This window comes from Sphaerodactylus townsendi, linkage group LG17 (genome assembly GCF_021028975.2).
Source record: "Sphaerodactylus townsendi isolate TG3544 linkage group LG17, MPM_Stown_v2.3, whole genome shotgun sequence".
Classification (NCBI taxonomy): Eukaryota; Metazoa; Chordata; class Lepidosauria; order Squamata; family Sphaerodactylidae; genus Sphaerodactylus; species Sphaerodactylus townsendi.
This window is the reverse complement of record NC_059441.1, coordinates 2597370-2612818: the sequence shown is the minus strand read 5'-3', so window position 1 is coordinate 2612818 and position 15449 is coordinate 2597370. Positions and strand designations below refer to the sequence as shown.

At 51.2% G+C, this 15449-nt stretch overlaps 1 protein-coding gene across 2 annotated transcripts in view; it reads right to left on the bottom strand.

Moving 5' to 3' along the window:
* Positions 1-15223, bottom strand: part of MTFMT (mitochondrial methionyl-tRNA formyltransferase) — a 55030-nt gene extending 39807 nt beyond the window's left edge. Inside the window, exons 1-7 of one of the 2 annotated variants that reach the window (XM_048482210.1) lie at positions 14980-15223; positions 10254-10466; positions 9249-9371; positions 7217-7319; positions 5497-5572; positions 4646-4737; positions 1768-1843 (exon numbers count right to left, since the gene is read on the bottom strand). In XM_048482210.1, coding sequence (XP_048338167.1) covers positions 1768-1843; positions 4646-4737; positions 5497-5572; positions 7217-7319; positions 9249-9371; positions 10254-10466; positions 14980-15146 — 850 coding nt within the window. In that variant the 5' untranslated portion in view covers positions 15147-15223. The remainder of the gene's footprint in view (positions 1-1767; positions 1844-4645; positions 4738-5496; positions 5573-7216; positions 7320-9248; positions 9372-10253; positions 10467-14979) is intronic. The other variant, XM_048482211.1, reaches the window with a different exon arrangement.
* Positions 15224-15449: the final 226 nt, after the last annotated feature.

Below are 15449 nucleotides of genomic sequence, written 5' to 3'. Positions count from 1 at the left end.
ATCAGCCTCAGCGAGCAGGGAAAACTGGTCCAAGAAAGGACCTGAAGACGGCCACGGGGCCTCCAGTTCATTTATTGTATCAAGAGTGGCAGGAAGGTCATGGCGGAGCGACGTGACTTTATCCGCGAAGAAGCTCATAAAAGCCTCACAGCCAAGAGCCAATTGAGGATGTTTAGAGCCCTCATTTAATGAGGACAAGGATCGAATGATACGGAACAATTGGGCTGGGCGAGAGCTAGCGGATGCGAGAGAGGAGGAAAAATAATCTCTCTTTGCCCCCTTCGTCGCCATCTCATAGGCTTTCATAAACGTCCTATAAGATGCTCGCGCAGCTTCGTCACGAGACTTCCTCCACATTCGCTCTAGCCGTCTAAGCTCTCGCTTCATACGGCGCAGCTCCTCGGTGTACCAAGGAGCAAGCCGAGTGCGACAGCGTAGAGGGCGCCGGGGAGCAACCACCTCGATAGCATCGGAAAGCCTGGAATTCCAGTCTTTCACTTGCTCATCAAGGGTGCTTGTGGGTTCAGGATCCCGCAGAGCATTCAGGAAACCAATAGGATCCATTAGTCTCCATGGGCGGGCATAAATCAGCCCGTCGCCTAGACGGGGTTGGCGCGGTAGGTCAACCCGAAACTTCAGGGCATAGTGGTCGGACCATGGCACTCTGGTAACAGAGGATACGACCACATCAACTCCCGACCCAAAGACCAAATCCAGAGTGTGACCGGCTTCATGAGTAAATAGAGTTCATTATGCAGCCCAGTGTCGCCATGGATGACACCAGGTCCACAGCCGCTGAACATGAGGCGGTATCAACATGGACGTTGAAATCCCCCAAGACAATAAGCCTGGGGAACCGCAGTGCCCAGTCAGCCACCGCCTCCAGCAGCTGTGGCAGGCTTTCCTCCTGGTAGCTAGAAGCATCGGGTACACCAGGAAGACAGCCAACTTCTCCTTGGCCATCCACTCTAGACCAACACACTCCAGACCAATGATCCTCGGGATGGGGACAGCCCTGAAGGGGATCGAATCACGGATTAACACAGCCGCACCGCCTCGAAGTTCCCACCTTGGTGGGTTCACTTCCAAACCCGGGGGCTAGGCTTCACCCAAGGCCACAGTCTCTACCTCACGAACCCAGGTGGTTTCGGGTGGGATACAAGCCAGGTCCACCTGCTGGGCTCCGAGATAATCTCGGAGCTGCTAATGGCCCTATTGTTTATGGACCTGGCATTGATCAACACCAAGGACCTAAGTAGGGTTTGCAAAGCCTGAACCCCACAGCCTCCCTCATCCTTTGGGATAGATCGGATGTCTGAAGGTGGGCGAAGCAGATTTACCTCTCCCCCACCATCTCTCATATTGCCTCCTCGCTCTACCTGCATCTACCCCGTCCCATCAGTACTGGGATCCCCTGCCCCACAGTATCCGCCCCAATGTCCACACAGTCCCCTCCCATTTCAACCTAGTGTGGACCAATAAATGGTTAGCACTATCTAATCCCACCCTAACCCCACTAAACTATTCTAATCTAGAGGCCACCCCCGGCCAGACCCACTACAACTACCCAGCCTAGCCACCAATTAATTAATTAATTGCTGTAAGCTGCATTGCCTAGCCACCAATTAATTAATTAATTGCTGTAAGCTGCACTGAGCCCTTTGAGGAAGGGGGATCTAACAATTGAATGAATGAATGAATGAATGAATGAATGAATGAATGAATGAATGAATGAATGAATGAATGTTAAAATACTCAGGTAAATACCTGGAAGTCCAGTGTCCACGTCCACCAAATCCAGCAACTTGACAACAGTGCCCATCCACAGGGTTTGCAGGGGCATCTGAAAAAGGAGCACATGAACACACACGAACCTGTCGTGAGCACAATCACAATCCTTTCCAGCACACCAAACAAACGCACAGTGCAGTCCAATGGACATCCAGACTAGATTAAAGTTCTAATTTTAATGAAACAAAAGCTGTAACAAGGTAAAACGATCAAACAGAATCAAATCAAAAAGCTGTAAGAAGTCACCCCAAAACCTTATGTGGGCACCATCTTACAGGACGATATAAAAATTCTGCGATAGTTTCCCTTATTTCAGAAGTGCAAGTTCAAGAGGAAAGATACTTTAAGAGAGCCCAGAAGTTCTTCCTGGCTTATTGAAAGAGGGTTGAATAAGTTAGTCCGAATAAAAGGGCAATGAAAAAACATACCATTCATCTTGGCAGGGAGATTCCTTTCTAAATAGGGATTTTTTTGGAATCTCCCAGACAGGATAGCTCAGTGATGGCGAACCTTTTCGAGCCTGAGTGCCCAAATTGCAACCCAAAACCCACTTATTTATCGCAAAGTGCCAACACGGCAATTTAACCTGCATTCTGATGTTTTGGTTTAGAAAAAAACGGTTGGCTCAGAGGCATGCGTTAAGCTTCGTGATAGTCGGTGGCTTTGCTTTGAAGCAACCATGCAACTCTTCCAACGGGTGAATCACGACCCTAGGAGGGTTTATTCAGAAGCAAGCCCCATTGCCAGCAACCAAGCTTACTCCCAGGTAAAGGATCGTGCTTTAGTTCTTCGCATGAAAATCAGTGGGGTTTAACAGCGCTTATCAGGGTTACCCTACACTGCTTCCCCAAAACTAGGTCTTAGGTTTAATGCTAATAATCGAGCCCAGCAGCCCAGGCCCGCCTAGATGAGGGGGAGGGCATTCTGTTTGCACGTGCCCACAGAGAGGGCTCTGAGTGCCACCTCTGGCACCCGTGCCATACGTTCGCCACCACTGGGATAGCTGATAACGAAACATTGCAACTGCCAAGAGAGAATGCTCAGATTGGCAGCTCACACATCCACACCAAGGTCACAGATGGCTCTGCCATTATCATCATCTGAGGCTAAGGAGGTCTCCCCCTGCTTGTACGTAACTAGTCAACAGAGCTTAAACGTTCACTCTTATCTGCCTTCCTCCGAAGGAGTGGACCGTCTGTCCTAAAAAATCCTTCTGTTCCCACCGTCCTTTCTAATGCTGATATTATGGGAGTGCGAGGGTGGGGGGATTATGAGTTGAACCTTTCTGTAACGTACAGGTATATACCGAGGCCAGAGAGCCAAACTTTAGTTTCGGCTATCTGAACCTTGGGCTGACACGGTTCCAATAAAGCTCTTGAAGCCTTCTTGAGTCTCGTTTGACGACCGGAGTAGCAGACCCTTACAACCTCACTGGTGAGGTATGGTTAGCTGACAAAAATAGGGTGCCAACTGATTTGCATTTTGAGGGTTCCCCAACTTCAGGGGGGAACAGGTGTTAGGAAACTGCTTGATACTGAGTCAGACCATCAGTCCATCAAGGTTGGTATTGTCTACTGTGGTGGCGGCGAACCTTTGGCACTCCAGATGTTATGGACTACAATTCCCATCAGCCCCTGCCAGCATGGCCAATTGGGGATGATGGGAATCATAGTCCATAACATCTGGAGTGCCAAAGGTTCGCCACCACTGGTCTACTCAGATTGGCAGCTGCACTTGAGGGTCTCAGGCAGAGATCTTTCACATCAGCGGCTGCCTGGTCTTTTTAACTGGAGATGCTAGGAATTAAATCTGGGATCTTTCACTGAGCCATAGCCCTCCCCTACAAGGCAGCAATGGATAAGTTACCCAGGGAACCTACATTCCATCTCAGTCAAACTAATCCAGATTCACAACTATTTCCTGGTTCCACGCTTAGATGGTGGTTTCCATATTTTACTGATGGGACTCTGGAGATATTTATTGGCAGAAAGCAACACCATCAGAGCCAAGTATGACGAGGGAGTGAGAAGAGAGACAGTTTCAGCATGGCGGAAAAGTCAACAGAAGCCAGATGAAGATTTCCTAGAAACCGGCTCAGCCGTGAAGAAGAGTTGGATTTATATCCTCCCTTTCTCTCCTGTAGGAGACTCAAAGGGGCTTACAATCTTCTTGCCCTTCCCCCCTGCTCTCAAACACCACCTGTGAGTGCAAGTTAGCAGCTGAGAGAGTTCCAAGGAGCTTTAAGCTGACTAGCCCAAGGTCACCCAGCTGGCGTGTGTGGGAGTGCACAGGCTAATCTGAATTCCCCAGATAAGCCTCCACAGCTCAAAAGGCGGCAGAGCTGGGGAATCAAACCCGGTTCCTCCAGATTAGAATGCACCTGCTCTTAACCACTACGCCACTGATGCTATGTTAAGTGACATAGTTCTCCCGTTGCCTAAAGGTCATCCTCCCATCCATTAACAAGAGGATGTACTACCACTGTTAGTCCCCCCAGGAATTGTGCAAGCATCATTCAAAAAGGTGTATCCATGGCGACATTACTCCAGGTAGGAGCAGAAAGGGGAAATGTGCAAAACCAGTAATGCATTGTTTTTCCACTGGAGGGCTCTATGTCCCTTCCACCTCGCCTCGCCTGAGGTACGGCAACCTTGTGTCCTTGTCCCTGCAGACTCATAAAACCAAGAAGTAAAAGGGATGTTTATTGCATTGGCATGCACCACCTGTCCATGCCCGCTGGAACCGGGCTAGTCTGGACTATTAGGTTGCTATATCAGTATGAATCTAGCTCTTTTAAAAAAGAGGTTGGATTTTTTCTCATAACTCCCGAGTGTCTTTGCCGGTCTCGTCTTACCATAGCTCCTAAGGCACGATGCATCTGCAGGACTTGCTCAGAGGTCTGTTCTTCCCATTGGACGTAGCTCATCGAAACAGTGACTTTAGGAGCTTTCAAAACAGAACCGAGAGACATCAAACAGCCACCGTTTGGAGCCTGCATCTCTAATGTTACCTGACAGCTTTGTTTTAAACTAAGCCTACAGTCCAAAGAATCGCACTGTCAGTATTTATTCTCTGCAGGGCACTGTGGAAGAATCGATTGCTTCAGATGGCCCCCCAAATAAAGGGATGATGAATTAATTTAATTAATTCAATTAATTTAAATTATTGTATTTATAAACCGCCATCCCCCAAAGGGCTCTTCTTCTGAAGAAGAAGAGTTGGATTTATATCCCCCCTTTCTTTCCTGTAAGGTGATTCAAAAGGGCTTACAAAGTCCTTTCCCTCCCCCCACCAACAACAAACACCCTGTGAGGTGGGTGGGGCTGAGAGAGCTCTGAAGGACTGTGACTAGCCCAAGGTCACCCAGTTGGAATGTTGGAGTGCACAAGCTAATCTAGTGCACCAGATAAGCCTCCACAGCTCAAGTGGCTGAGTGGGGAATCACTCAGTTCTCCAGGTTAGAGTGCACCTGCTCTTAACCGCTCCGCCGCGCTGGCTCTCAGCCCTTTCCCATTCCCCAGGCAAGTGTCCTGAGGTGATTTATTAGAATGATCAGCAGCTGAACTTCTCACGGGCAGGGAGGCAGGGGAGGGGTAACAGATGAAAAATGGCAGAATTGATTCTGGAGAAACCCAATCGGAATTGAACCGCAAAATCACGTCGCAACTGTACGTTCACTAACTTTACTTAGCAGCTGGCACATACCCAACGTCACTCCTTCCTTTAGCTGTTCTTTCTTATTCCGCAAGCATTCTGGTAAATTCTGCAGGACTGCAACGAGCTGTGAGAGGGAAAAAAGTGCCCCCCCGCCCCATTACTGTCTGCGAAGGAGCCCAGCGGCGCAGAGTGGTGGGCTGCAGAACTGCATTCAAAGCTCTGCTCCCAACCTGAGTTCGATCCTGACGGAAGTCAGTTTCAGGAGGTTGACTCAAGGTTAACTCAGCCTTCCAATCTTCCCAGGTTGGTAAAATGAGTACCCAGCTTGCTAGGGGGTAAACTAGCAGTGGGGGCGAACCTTTGGCACTCCAGATGTTATGGACTACAATTCCCATCAGCCCCTGCCAGCATGGCCAATTGGCCATGCTGGCAGGGGCTGATGGGAATTGTAGTCCATAACATCCGGAGTGCCAAAGGTTCACCACCATGGGGGTAAAGCGTAGAAAGCTGGAGAAGGCAATCACAAACCACGTGTAAGCACAGTCTGCCTAGTACAGGGGTAGGGAACCTGTGGCTCGAGAGCCGCATGCGGCTCTTCTGCCCTTGCACTGTGGCTCCACAGGCACCGAAGAGCCGCTGACCCCATACGCCCGCACGCCCTGCGAGGCAGCAGAGGCGAGGCGCATAACTGCCCACGGTTGGCTGGGCTGCGCCGCGGGCTTCCCCTCTAAGCCATAAGCCCGTTGGAGCGGGGCAGAAGCGCTTTCCTGGCTGACGGCGGTCGAGCTGCAACTTCATCGCGCCCACGCCCTGCAGTGAACCAGCAGAGGCCGGAACGCAAGTCGGAATGCGCTTCTCAAGAATGAGAAATGGAGTAAAAGGTAAAAAAAACCCCTATATATATAGTGTAATCTTTATTTTAAATGTCAAAAATTATTTGCGGCTCCAAGTGTTTTCTTTTCCCGTGGAAAACGGGTTCAAATGGCTCTTTGAGTGTTAAAGGTTCCCTACCCCATGCCTAGTAAGTGATCTGCAACATCACCCCATGGGTCAGTAATCACCCAGTAATTACCTTCACCTGGGTGCTGTGTGGTTTCCGGGCTGTATGGCCGTGTTCTAGCAGCATTCTCTCCTGACGTTTCGCCTGCATCTGTGGCTGGCATCTTCAGAGGATCATAGAAGAAATAGAGGCAAATGAGCCAGGAGATGAGGCTCCCTGGAGAAATCCGGTTTGGTTCCCTGGTGTGCAGAGTGATAGTGAAATAGAAGAGGAAGAAGAGTTTGGATTTATATCCCCCCCCTTTCTCTCCTGTAGGAGACTCAAAGGGGCTTACAATCTCCTTGCCCTTCCCCCCTCACAACAAACGCCCTGTGAGGTGGGTGGGGCTGAGTGAGCTCCAAAGAACTGTGACTAGCCCTCTGAAGATGCCAGCCACAGATCCTCTGAAGATGCCAGCCACAGATGCAGGCGAAACGTCAGGAGAGAATGCTGCTAGAACACGGCCATACAGCCCGGAAACCACACAGCACCCAAGTGATTCCGGCCGTGAAAGCCTTTGACAATACAATTACCTTCACCATCACAAAGCAAGCTTGATGTACTGCAATTACTACTCTCCCCCCCCCCCCCATTATATCTTTTGATTGATCAGCAATTAGGTGTCTGGGACTTCCAACTCTTGGCTCATGGATGTGTAACTAGCCTGGAACAGTTCTCCCGGCAAAAAATTCTGGCGACCCTTCAGGAAGAAAAGGAACCGCGACTCACCATGTCTGCTCCCAGTTTAGACAACAGCGACTCCAGTTCTTTTGCTGAGCAACGCGCCGGGACAGCAAAGGTTTCCTGTCTGATAATGGGACCTACATCAAACCTTGAAATAAAACACATGGGTATTAAATGTTTATGTTTATTCAGGATCAAGGTATGGCTTCACAACAGAATGTGAGGACTAAGACAAATGACGCAATCAGGAAGTAACACACTATGTAACAGGCGAAACGTTAGGAACAAGATCTACCAGACCATGGCCACGTGCAGCCCCGAAAACCCACAACACCCAAATGTACAGTTTATTTTCCATTTTCAGTACCGGTAAAGGAAGTGCATTATTGAACAATGGGCTATTTCTAATCTGGAGGAACCGGGTTTGATTCCCAGCTCTGCCGCCTGAGCTGTGGAGGCTTATCTGGGGAATTCAGATTAGCTGTGCACTCCCACACACGCCAGCTGGGTGACCTTGGGCTAGTCACAGCTTCTCGGAGCTCTCTCAGCCCCACCTACCTCACAGGGTGTTTGTTGGGGGAAGGAGATTGTCAGCCCCTTTGAGTCTCCTACAGGAGAGAAAGGGGGGATATAAATCCAAACTCTTCTTCCTCTTCTATTTCACTATTACTCTGCACACCAGGGAAGCGAACCGAATTTCTCCAGGGAGCCTCCTCTCCTGGCTCATTTGCCTCCACTTTTTTTTGCTCCATGACCACTAAGGAAAGAAACTGACTCTCCCCTCCCAGCCCAGTTTGAAAACCCCTGGTTTCAAAAATTGTGGATTATTGTGAAATAATTTGTGAATTCTTGTGAAATAATAAAACTCTCGAGCAATTGATGGCAGCTCCTCAACTAGGCTGGTCTCACATTTGGGAGAGTGGTGGCTTCTTGAAGAAGAAGAAGAGTTTGGATTTATATCCCCCCTTTCTCTCCTGTAAGGAGACTCAAAGGGGCTTACAATCTCCTTGCCCTTCCCCGCAAGCCGCATGCGCATGCTCGCAAGCCGCATGCGGCTCCTTCCCGCTTGTACTGTGGCTCCTGGCACGGCTGCCCCTTCCAGAGGCGTACCAGGTCCAAATGATGTCTCCGGGCACCCCCCCCCCCGTGGAGCCCCACTTACTCACGAGTAAGCGCGGCACCTTACTCACGAGTAAGCACTGCAGCGCTTACTCGTGCAGCCTGGCCTCCTCAGCAGCCACCCCAACTTACCCAGGCTAGCTCCAAGCTCCCGCTCCAGGCAGCCAGCCAGCATCTATGACTTTCTTAAAGAGGCAATTTCCCAAAAGATTGCTGAAAGGGGAAAGCAATCTTTAATCAATCTTTGGAGAACTGCCCTTTTAAGAAAGTCACATAGAGGCTGGCTGCCAGAAGCCGAGCCTCAGAGCCTGCCGTGGGAGGGTGAGGGGAGGAGGGGAATGGCCCGGCTGGCAGTTGGGAACCAGCTGGTGGGCAGGCAGGAGGGTAAGGGTGGGGGGGGTAAGGTGAAGGAGCCAGTGGGGGGGTAAGGGTGGGGGCAGGAGCCTGCTGGGGAGGAGGCACTCTCCCCCTGTTCTGGAAGGGGGGAAGAGGTGCTCTGCCATCAGCGGCAGCTGGAGCTGCAGAGCTAGGGCTGGGTGGGTGTGGGGCAGGGTGGGGCAGCGCCGCGAGGCGGGGGTAAGGCTCCCCAGCTGCTGCCACCGGGTCCAAATGGCTCTTTGGGTAGCAAAGGTTCCCGACCCCTGGACTAGCCCAAGGTCCCCCAGCTGGCGTGTGTGGGAGTGCACAGGCTAATCTGAATTCCCCAGAGAAGCCTCCACAGCTCAGGCGGCAGAGCTGGGAATCAAACACGGTTCCTCCAGATCAGATACATGAGCTCTTAACCTCCTACGCCACCTGCTGCTCCTTTGAAAAGGAAAGTGCATCACTCTGAGCTTCGAGCCCATGTCAGTTTTTAAGAAACCAGGCATTAAAAGAAGCACAATGCAATTTAAAACACCAGGGGAGTCGCTAACAATCATTGGAGAGTCTGCATCACGGAATGAAAAGGCTGCGATACCTTTTAGGCCTGATCTGCATAATTGTCACCCCCGTAACTGGATCACCGTGGAGCACTGTGTGGACTATCGGTGCGGGGCCACGCCACCGTGGAAGGCAGCTGGGATGGACGTTCAGCACACCACTGAATCAGAACATTTGGAAATTAGAATAGGACCCGTAATTCTGCAACATACACAAGTGGGGATTACCCATTGGAGGGATTACTTTAAAAATAACGTCTTAGTATTCTCCATAAATCAAAAGACAAAGTAGTAAAGAAATAAAAGTTAATGCCAATCCCGATAAACCATAGGAAGTGCACAAAGAAGGATACTGAAGAAAAAGGGACAGAGCAAGAAAGCATTTGACAGGATGATTTTAAAACATTACATCTCAAGAAGGATATCGAAGAGATAGAAACAGTGCAGAGAAGGGCAACAAGGATGATTGAGGGACTGGAGCACCTTCCTTATGAGGAGAGGCTGCAGTATTTTGGACTCTTTAATTTGGAAAGGAGACGTCTGGGGGGGATATGATTGAAGTCTGTAAAATTATGCAATGGGGTAGGAAATGTCAACAGAGAGAAATTTTTCTCTCCTTCTCACAATACTAGAACCAGGCAGGGGGCATACATTGAAAATGCTGGGGGGAAGAATTAGGACTAATAAAAGGAAGCATTTCTTCACACAACGCATGATTGGTGTTTGAAATATGCTGCCACAGGAGGTGGTGATGGCCACTAACCTGGATAATTTATGGAGAAGTCAATCTTGATCCCCCTTGATCTGAGATGGCAAATGCCTTAGCAGACCAGGTGCTCGGGAGCAGCAACAGCAGCAGAAGGCCATTGCTTTCACCTCCTGCACGTGAGCTCCCAAAGGCACCTGGTGGGCCACTGCGAGTAGCAGAGTGCTGGACTAGACAGACTCTGGTCTGATCCAGCTGGCTCTTTCTTATGTCATTCTCCCCCATCAGTAAAATAACCTGATATGAGTATCAGCAGTGCTCACGGTCCCAGCCTTACTAGGGGAACTTCAGGATTAGGTCTTTGCTCAGCAGGCGCCCAAACGATGCCACCACACCGACGTCAAAATTCTCACAAGGTCCTGTCTCTGGCCAGAGGTAGACGGGGAGCAGAAACTGCTCTGCGTACTTCTTGACTGCATGGCCCTTCAGCGGGGGAGACTGCAGGGTCACTACCTCCAGGCGATCGACGAGTGGATCTGGTCCCAGGTCTCTGCAACAGAATATAACAGAGATCCCTATGGAAGGGCTTGAGCACACTCCCAATATTCACAATGCTGCCTGTTTTTTCCAGTTCCTCCTCTGTTTCTACCAGAATTGCCTCTCCTTTCCAATACCTGTCATCAGCGCCGCTGTTTTGGGGCAGTGACCTGTTTTCACAGGAGTGGTCACAATGCCAGAATAGAATTGCACAAATCCAGCTTCAAGCTGCTGCTCACTCACAGATCACTAGGGAGCCTTAGGCCCACTCCGCAGAGGCCAGGGAAGCGGCTTCCCACCGGAATATATGATGCTGGCGGAGCCCCGAGGCCGTTCGCATGCTCCCAAAGGCCCAGGAGTGGCCTTTGCATGGAGGTGCCTCCATTCTGTTTGTAAGCAGCAGTGGCATAGTGGCTAAGAGCAGAAGCTAAGAGCAGGTGCACTCTGATCTGGAGGAACCGGGGTTGATTCCCAGCTCTGCCGCTTGAGTTGTGGAGGCTTCTCTGGGGAATTCAGATTAGCCTGCGCACTCCCACACACGCCAGCTGGGTGACCTTGGGCTAGTCACAGCTTCTCGGAGCTCTCTCAGCCCCACCCGCCTCACAGGGTGTTTGTTGTGAGTGGGGAAGGGCAAGGTGATTGTAAGCCCCTTTGAGTCTCCTGCAGGAGAGAAAGGGGGGATATAAATCCAAACTCTTCTTCTTCTTCTCCAGCAGAGTTCTGCAGCGATGAGGGGACATGCCCCCCCCCCCACCGCCTCTGAGGTGTGGCTGTGGCCATGGGGGCATGTCCCCTTGTCCCTGCAGAACTCTGCCGGCGAAGAGAAGTTAAGTTTACAAACAGAATGGAGGCACCTAAAGGCGGCATGCGCCCACCCGGTGCCATTCCCTCGGCACCGGGTGCAAAATGTCATTTTTGAAAAGACACGTTCATTGAGCGAGTTTCAAAAATGTTTCCCCACCAATTTTTTTTTTGCGGGGGGGGGGGGGGCACGGCGCTGCCTCATTGTGGAGGCAGATGTGGGGACAGCGCCCCAGGAACGATGCTTTTAGCATTCCTGGGGCGCTGTCTTCGGCCCGTGCGGAGTGGGCCTTAGGCTGGTCAATATCTCCTTCAGCTTAACCTGAAAGTGGCGTAGGAGGTTAAGAGCTCATGTATCTAATCTGGAGGAACCGGGTTTGATTCCCCGCTCTGCCGCCTGAGCTGTGGAGGCTTCTCTGGGGAATTCAGATTAGCCTGTGCACTCCCACACACGCCAGCTGGGTGACCTTGGGCTAGTCACGGCTTCTCTGAGCTCTCTCAGCCCCACCCACCTCACAGGGTGATTGTTGTGAGGGGGGAAAGCAAGGAGATTGTAAGCCCCTTTGAGTCTCCTGCAGGAGAGAAAGGGGGGATAGAAATCCAAAAAAAAAAAACCCTGCCTCACAGGATTGCTGTGAGAATAAAATGAAGGAATGACACTGCAAGATGTTCTGGGTCCACACAGGGAAGATATGCAGGGTATAAGTATTTAAACGAGGACAATTCACATTTGACTCTTTTATGTGCCACTGATCACATGGCTGTTTTAAAGAATTCCCCAAATAGCTGTAGAATACATTTTTTAGTGAAGGTATGAAAGCCCCAGGTCACTACTGACCCTCAAGGTGTGGTCACATCACGACACTTACTAGGCAGACTATGTTTATGGTTTGCCATTGCCTTCCCCAGTTATCTACACATTTTTATTAGAAGAAGAAGAGTTTGCATTTATATCCCCCCTTTCTTTCCTGTAGGAGACTCAAAGCTCCTTTCCCTTCCCCCCTCACAACAAACACCCTGTGAGGTAGGTGGGGCTGAGAGAGCTCCGAGAAGCTGTGACTAGCCCAAGGTCACCCAGCTGGCGTGTGTGGGAGTGCACAGGCTAATCTGAATTCCCCAGATACGCCTCCACAGCTCAGGCGGCAGAGCTGGGAATCCAACCCGGTTCTCCAGATTAGAATGCACCTGCTCTTAATCTCGGTGAATTCCGCAGGGCCTGTCAGACCGAGTTGTTCCGCCGGGCCTTTGGAGCAACCAGCCGCTGAGTATGGCGCCCCTGTTCGATTATATCAAGTTACATCCTCCTATGGAGGAGTCCGGTCGCTCCCTAGGGGAGGGTTTTAAAGGAAAGGATTCACCGGGTGCCTTTTATTATGATGTTACCGCTGTTTTAATGTAATTTAGTATGTTTTAACGTAGAAGCTTTTATAGGTTGTTGTTGTTTTAATTGTATGGTTCGCCTTCTTATTTGTTTGCATTAATCTGTTGTACACCACCCGGAGCCCCTTGGGGATGGGGCGGTATAGAATTTGAAAGGATAAATAAATAAAATAAATAAAACCACTACGCCACTGCTGCTTCTAAGCCTAACCTAAATCACAAAGGAGCAAGGAAGCTTTGCAGTTCTTCAAAACTGTTCAACGTTAAAAAGAAAGGAAGGGCTGAACAGTGTATATGTGAGATGGAAGATTTAGGATACGTAGAAAAGCCACTAGGCATTCTGTAGCCTCCAAAAGGCACTTTGTAGCCTTAAAAACAGCACAGAGAACAGGCACACTTAAAGTTTTGCTTGCTCTGTTGATGTCAGTAAGACATTCTCTTTGGCTTGCAGGGAACTTGTTCAGGCTCCGGCTCTGAGGTCCGCATAGCACAGATGGTTGTGTCTAAAACAGGGGTAGGGAACCTGCGGCTCTCCAGATGTTCAGGAACTACAATTCCCATCAGCCTCTGTCAGCATGGCCAATTGGCCATGCTGGTAGGGGCTGATGGGAATTGTAGTTCCTGTACATCTGGAGAGCCGCAGGTTCCCTACCCCTGGTCTAAAACAACACACTGGAGAAGCAGCACCAGGGAGCTCACGCACCTGACAGTTCTAACAAGCAGACTTCAGTGGGGATTGCACCCCTGAGACTAGGAGAAGAGTTCGGATTTACACCCCACTTTTCTCTGCCTTTAAGGAGCTTGCAAACCCCTTCCTCTCCCCACGATGTAGGTGGGTTTGAGAGAGTTTGGAGAGAACCGTAGCTGGCAGAAGGTCACCTGGCTGGCTTTATACGGAGCAGGGAAACAAAGCTGATTCTCCAGATCCAAGTCTGCTGCTCCTAATCACCAACACGAGCAAACGTCAATCTGTTCCATTGCAGTACAGCATAGTCCAGTGATGGCGAACCTATGGCTCGGGTGCCAGAGGTGGCACTCAGAGCCCTCTCTGTGGGCACACGCACACAGAGTTCGTCATGTGGGGGACAGAAAATCACCCCCGCACACACACACATCTAGGCTGGCCTGGGCCACTGAGCATGACGTGCGAACACCACGGTGAGCAGGGAGGACTTGGCTGATGGGCCTGGTGCCTGTGCTCCAGGTGGCTGCTGCCCAAGGGGGGGGGGGCGCCCAGAGGAAGCAGAGATTCTAGAGAGGCACAGAGCGGTGCGCACGGGGCTTGCTGGAGGCTAGAGCAGGCTGCCCCCTGCTTGAGCGGGTGGGGCGGAGGAAGAGGGAGCCAACCGTTTTTTTCTAAACTAAAACCTCAGCATTCAGGTTAAGTTGCCGGGTTGGCACTTTGAGATAAATAAGTGGGGTTTGGGTTGCAATTTGGGCACTCGGTCTCTAAAAGGTTCGCCATCACTGGCATAGTCAGCCTTGACTCCCTGAAAAAGCAGCTTCCCAAGAGCCTTTCCTGTCAATTTCTATCGCTCTCTCCCTCTTTTTTAACTGGGGCTGCCAGAGGTCCAACTTGGGACCCTCCGCATACAACGGGGATGCTCATCTGTGAGGCACAGCCTTTCCTTGAATTCCTGTGCTCAGCTGGGGCGAAAGGTATTGCCAGGTCAAGTTTGGGAAATGCCTGGAGATTTGGGGGCTAAGTCTGGGGTTTGGGAAGGGACCTCAGCAAGGTACAATGCCACAGAGCCCACCTTCCAAAGCTGCCATTTTCTCCAGGGAAACTGGTTTCTGTAGTCTACAAATGACCTGTAATTCTGGGGAATCCAAAGGTCTCCCTGGAGGCTGGAATCCTGGGCCCCACCAAGCCCCTTGGGGCACAGTTTCATCTATTTGGGCCTGTGACACTAACCATTTTGATGCCAGAGTCGATCAGGGTTGCCAACTCCAGCTTGGGAGGTTCCTGGAGATTTGAGAAGGATGGCATTTGGGGGAAAAGACAGACCTCGAGAGGAATGTGACGTTATAGAGTCCACTCTCCGAAACTGCCAGTTTCTCCAGGGGATTTCGCTCACCAGGCTATTAACTGCAATAGCGAGAGATCTCCAGGTACTACCTGGAGATTGGGAACCTGGGGTACAAAGGTGGTCCCAAGGCCTCTCGTCTTCGACCTGGGGGTCGCCATAGTTAATAATAACCAGAATAACCCCTCCCCCACAATTTCGCAGTTAATAATAACCAGTTAATAATAACCAGAATAACCCCTCCCCCACAATTTCGCAGCCTTCCTGTTGACCTCTGACCCCGAGGCTCCCACTTCCGGCCCTCCCCGAGCAACCCACCGGGCAACCCGGAGAGCTCGGAGGATCTCTGCCGCGAAGCCGTCGGTGCCGAAGAACAGGACTCTCCAGGGAGGCTTCTCCCGCCTTTGGGCCTCTCCGGCTACCGTTGCCCGGCCCCGCCCGCAGCTCCACCCTCCCCGCCAGGCACGCAGGAGACGTCCCCTCATCGCCCCTCCACCGGCTGCCGCCACCGCTCGCCGCTTCCGGGAACCACCGTCGCCGGCGTCGTGACGCCACTTACGGGAACCACCGACGTCATCTTTTCGCGGCGTGTGGGCGGGGCGATGGAGGAGCGCGGCCGCGGGCGAGCTCGCCGCGTGGCCTTCTGGGATAGCTGCGAGGCGAAGGGCGCCTGTCGCCATGGCAACTGCTGGGGCGTTCAGAATTCAGCCGGGGAGGTTTCCTGGGTTCGGAGGAGCGTCACAGGTTGAACCTCGGCCTGAGCTCTTCCGGGGAAAATTAAAGAATAA